The sequence below is a fragment of the Capsicum annuum genome, chromosome 5, assembly GCF_002878395.1.
Source record: "Capsicum annuum cultivar UCD-10X-F1 chromosome 5, UCD10Xv1.1, whole genome shotgun sequence".
Lineage (NCBI taxonomy): Eukaryota > Viridiplantae > Streptophyta > Magnoliopsida > Solanales > Solanaceae > Capsicum > Capsicum annuum.
Genome location: NC_061115.1, coordinates 6,143,974 through 6,149,088, shown reverse-complemented (window position 1 = coordinate 6,149,088; position 5,115 = coordinate 6,143,974). Strand labels below are relative to the sequence as shown.

Here is a 5,115-nt window from a genome sequence, read left to right as displayed (position 1 = left end):
TGTGGACAACGGCAGATCATTCTGCTAACTACCTGAGACTACACTACTTGACTACAAGCACCATTATGATTCCAACTAACTAACTAATCATTACAATAAAGTCAACTAATTAATCTATAAAGATAAATACTCCTTTACTTGATGCAAACTATTAATGTTTCAACACCCCCTTCAAGTTGGAGGTGGAAAACACACTGCCAACTTTTCAAGAACAGTGTGATGTTGTACTCCAGTTAATGCCTTTATTAAGATATCAGCTAGTTGTGCATTAGTGGAAACATGTTGCAAGCAAATGAGTCCTTCTTGTAGCTTGTCGCCAACAAAGTGGTAATCCACTTTTATATGCTTTGTTCTCTCATGGAAAACTGGATTGTGAGCTATGTGAACTGCTGCTTGACTATCACAAAACACATGCATAGGTTTAGGAGGAGAATTATCAAACTCAGCGAGTAGCCTTTCTAACCAAACTAATTCTCCAACCACCTTTCTGATGGATCTGTATTCTGTCTCTGCTGATGACAGTGACGCTGTAGGTTGTTTCTTTGGTTTCCAACTAATAGGACAATCTCCAAGTAACACAATAAAACCACTAACAGACCTCCTAGAATTTGGACATGCTGCCCAATCAGAGTCACAATGAGCTGAAATTCTGAAGTCGGGATTATTGGACAAGAAGATTCCCAGACTAGAATCTCCTTTTAGATATCTAAGTACATGAAGTGCAGCCTTGTAATGAGGTTCCCTTGGTACTTGCATAAATTGACTCAAGTGTTGTACACTAAATGCAATGTCTATTTTTGAATTAGTGAGGTAATTGAGATTTCCTACTAGCTTTCTGTAACATGTTGGATCCTTCAACAATATCCCATCATATGCTTTCATCTTGATAGTAGAATCAAGAAGAGAGGGAGCAGTTGTGAAATTTATACAATCATATTCTCTAAGTAAGTCAATGCAGAACTTTCTTTATGAAATCAGTATTCCACTATCCTTGCATAATACCTCTAAGCCCAGAAAGTAGTGTAGTTGTCCTAGATCCTTGATTTTGAATTTTTTGCGAAGAAACAACTTGAGTTGGTCAATTTCATCAAGGTCATTTCCAGTTATGATAACATCATCAACATAAACAACAACAAACACTGATGTCCCATTTTTCTTATAAAACAAAGAATAATCATGCATGGAGTGAGTAAAACCTTTTGAAAACAAAGATATAGCAAGTTTATCATACCATTGCCTACTAGCTTGCTTTAAGCCGTACAAAGATTTGCTTAATCTGCACACCATTCCCGCAGATTCTAAAACCAGACCTTGAGGAGCTTCCATGTAGACTTCCTCATACAAATCTCCATGGAGAAATGCATTATTCACATCCAGTTGGAACAGAGTCCATCCCTTCTTCACAGCTAAACCAAGTAAAACTCTCACAGTGGTCATTTTCACTACTGGGGAAAAAGTCTCAGTATAATCTACTCCATATTGTTGAGTGTAACCTTTAACCACTAGTCTTGCCTTGAATCTCTCAACACTTTCATCTTCCTTGTGTTTAATTTTATATACCCATTTGCAGCCTATTTCCTTCTTTCCAGCAGGTAACTTTACCAATTCCCAAGCATGATTAGTATATAAAGCTTCAAATTCTTGTGTCATTGCAGTTTGCCAAGCAGGTTGCAATGCTGCCTCTTCATAACAGGATGGTTCAAGATCAAGTGACTTATTTTTCATTAATTGCTGACTGTTTAGACTAAAAGAGGTAAAAGAAAAGTGATCTAACCTGGTGATTAGTGATTTGTCTGAATTAAGTAAAGTAGGAATATGTGGTGATGAAGAGGAAGGAAGGTTAGGCAACTTGTAATTGTAGTCTTGCAAATATGCAGGTATGTTGTGTGGCCTAGATGACCTTCTACATTCAGTAACAGGTTGGTTACCAACATTTCTATCACTAGGTAAAGTTGGAATATCAATATCATTTGGTGTATGAGGTATTAAATTCTCTGATGTAGATGGTCCTTAAGTGAGAATGAAGTTGGATGGATTGCTGCAAGTATCAGTAACAGAACCAAAAGTTGGAGTTGGATCTATATAAATTGTGTCAAAATGATTTATGACATCACTCAAACTCTGTGAATTAGTAGACAACAACCTCAACAAAGAAGGAAAAGAAGAATGAGTAGAATCTAAAGAGAAAGGAAAAACATGTTCATAAAACAACACATCTCTAGAAATATGTGATCTTTTAGTTTCTAGGTTTAGGACTTTGTAACCTTTTGTGCCAAAGGGATATCCTATGAATATGTGTGGGGTGGATCTTCGTTCAAACTTATCTTTGTGTGTCTTGGGTGTAGTTGGAAAACACAGACAACCAAAGGCTCTTAAATGAGAATAGAGTGGTTTTTCTTGATAAAGAATTTCATAAGGACATTTTCCTTTCAAAACTGTAGAAGGTAGCCTTTTTATCAAGTATATGGCTGTTAAAACATATTCTCCCCAATACTTGAGGGGTAATTTGGATTTATATAATAGAGCTCTTGCAGTTTCAAAGAGATGTTTATGTTTCCTTTCCACTATCCTATTTTGTTGGGGTGTATAAGGGCATGTCTTTTGATGAATGATTCCCTTTTCCTGGAAGAATGCCGCAGATGCATTATTTACAAATTCGAGCCCATTGTCGGATCTAATGACTTTGATAGTAGTGGAAAACTGGTTTTCTTTGAGGTTGACAAAGGCTTTAATGGTCTGAAGTGCATTGCTTTTACAACTAAGTAGTTGGGTCCATGTTGCTCTACTGTAATCATCAACTAGGGTGAGAAAATACCAATAGTTATCATGTGTGAAAATGTGATAAGGGCCCCACATCTCAACATTTAAGAGATCAAACAACTTGGCAGCGATTGAGGTTCTCTAAGGAAATGGAAATCTAGTTTGTCTGGCCATGGGACAAATAGGGCATACAAAAGTTTGTTTTGGAGCGAAGTGAGCTTATATATATATGGAATCCCTTTCATCTTCACAAAAGGCACATGCCCTAGACTTTGGTGCCATAAAAGATCAACATTATTGCTATGAGAAGATGTAGAAGACAGACAAGGAGTAAAAGCAGAACAAATTCCTTTATTAAAATGACATGACTTATTTACAAGATTAGATGAAAGAGGTGATGGAATCTGTTTATCACTCACAGGAGAATTATCACACATAGAATTGACTAAAAATTGTAAGGATGGATATACAGATGAAGGGCTTGAAGAGTTGGTTTTGTGACAACTGGAGCAAAAGTATTATAGTCCATCACTAGCTTTACCAATCACCAGAGGCCTCTTCAGTGAAGGGGCCTACATGACACAGGAAGAATTGCTGAAACTAATAATGCTTTGAAGAGAAGAGGTCAAGCAGTGTACATAAATGAGATTGAACTTGAAACTTGGTACAAATAATACCCTACATAATGTTAATGCAGAACCAAGATGCACATCACCAACTTCTGTTACTTTTACTTTGTAACTATTAGGTAAGCTCACAAGGAAAGGGTAAGGTAAAATCACAATGTTAGTCAGTAAGTCTTTCTTATAGGTCATGTGATGGGAAGCACCAGAGTCTAGTATCCATGAGTCAGCAGATAATGTTTTACAAGCACAAGAAAGATTACCAATCTCAGTCATAGAAGAATGGCAAGCAAGTATACCTGCTAGATTTACTGCTTCACTAACAAAGCAATTAAGATCATGACCTGCAGTGTCAACAACAGAAAAATTCCTCAGCAGCTGCATAAGTTGATTGTACTGGTCTTGAGTGAGATTGTGAGATGATGGAATGTCATCACCATGCCCATGAGTTGAGGTAAGTTTACCATCTGAAGAATCACCATTGGTGATATGAGTATTAGCTGCAGATGTTGTGTTCTTTCCTTTCGAAAACTTAAAGTCTGGGGGAAAACCATGCAATTTATAGCACTTCTCTTTAAGCTGCCCAGGTTTCTTACAATACTCATAAAACAAATTTACTCTATTACCGTAGCCTCCTCTATTCATAATAGATCCACTAGCTCCATAATGGTTTCCATAGTTGTTACCAACAGAATTACTGATTATACTGACTTGCACTAGACCTGTGTGACTAATAATTTATTCTGAATGCTCCATTCACATTAGCTTGAGTGTTGAGAGATGTAGACTCTAAGAGGAGTTGATTTTGGGGTCGAACTTCTCTTTGTTTCTCTTCTTGGATCAAAATAGAGAATCCCTGAGCAATACTAGGCAACAGATTCATCATAAGAATGCTACCTCTTACAATCGTGTAGACTTCATTTAAACCCATAAGAAATTGAATCAACCTCCTGGCCTGTTCAGCTTTGTGTAAACTTGCCTTCGCACCACAAGTGCACTCACATGAGCAGCTAGTGCTTGCATCAATTGTCCCAAGTTCTACCCAGATTCGCTTCATTTTGGTATAATATCTGATCATGTCAATAGTACCTTGAAAGAGATCATTTATCTCCTTTTTGCAATTGATAAAGTTTTGCACCATTCGTTTGATCATACCTATCTTCCAGCTCTTGCCAGAGTTCTTGGGCATTATTAACGCATTGAAGGCTATCAGCTAAATCCTTTGAGAGGGAGTTTAGAAGCCATGAAGTGACCATATCATCACACCTCTCCCAGTGTGTTAGGATAGGAGAATCCTCAGTAGGCCTTTTGCATTTTTCATTGATAAATCCCGTCTTATTCTTCATAGAGAGTGCTCGAAGAACACTACGCTTCCATGATCGGTATCCATTTCCATCGAACACGACTGGAAGAAGTGTGGATCCATCATTTTCAGAAGGATGCATATATAGAGGGCTAGTGACGTCAATAACATCGGGTGTGTTATGTGGTTGATTTACTTGTACAGTAGCCATAGATCAAGGAAGACAATAAAAACAGTAACAGTAATTATAAGAGCTTTGAGAGGAAAACAATCGAACAGTTGTCCAGCGAAAACAACAATGCGAACCAAAAATTCGATTGAAGAATTAACCAATTCGATTGAAGAATTGCGAACAACTGACCAGCGAAAACAACAATGCGAACCAAAATTCGATTGTAGAATTAACCAATTCTTAGCTAGATCCAGCAA

General features: G+C 37.3%; 1 protein-coding gene across 1 annotated transcript; it reads right to left on the bottom strand.

Moving 5' to 3' along the window:
* Nucleotides 1-3,278: 3,278 nt before the first annotated feature.
* On the bottom strand, nucleotides 3,279-4,897 carry LOC124898408. Its single transcript, XM_047412058.1, has 4 exons — nucleotides 4,539-4,897; nucleotides 4,281-4,453; nucleotides 3,438-4,105; nucleotides 3,279-3,332 (listed from the first exon to the last, which is right to left on the bottom strand). Exons 1-4 carry the CDS (start codon nucleotides 4,895-4,897, stop codon nucleotides 3,279-3,281), a joined length of 1,254 nt encoding a protein of 417 aa, XP_047268014.1.
* Between the last annotated feature and the right edge of the window lie 218 nt (nucleotides 4,898-5,115).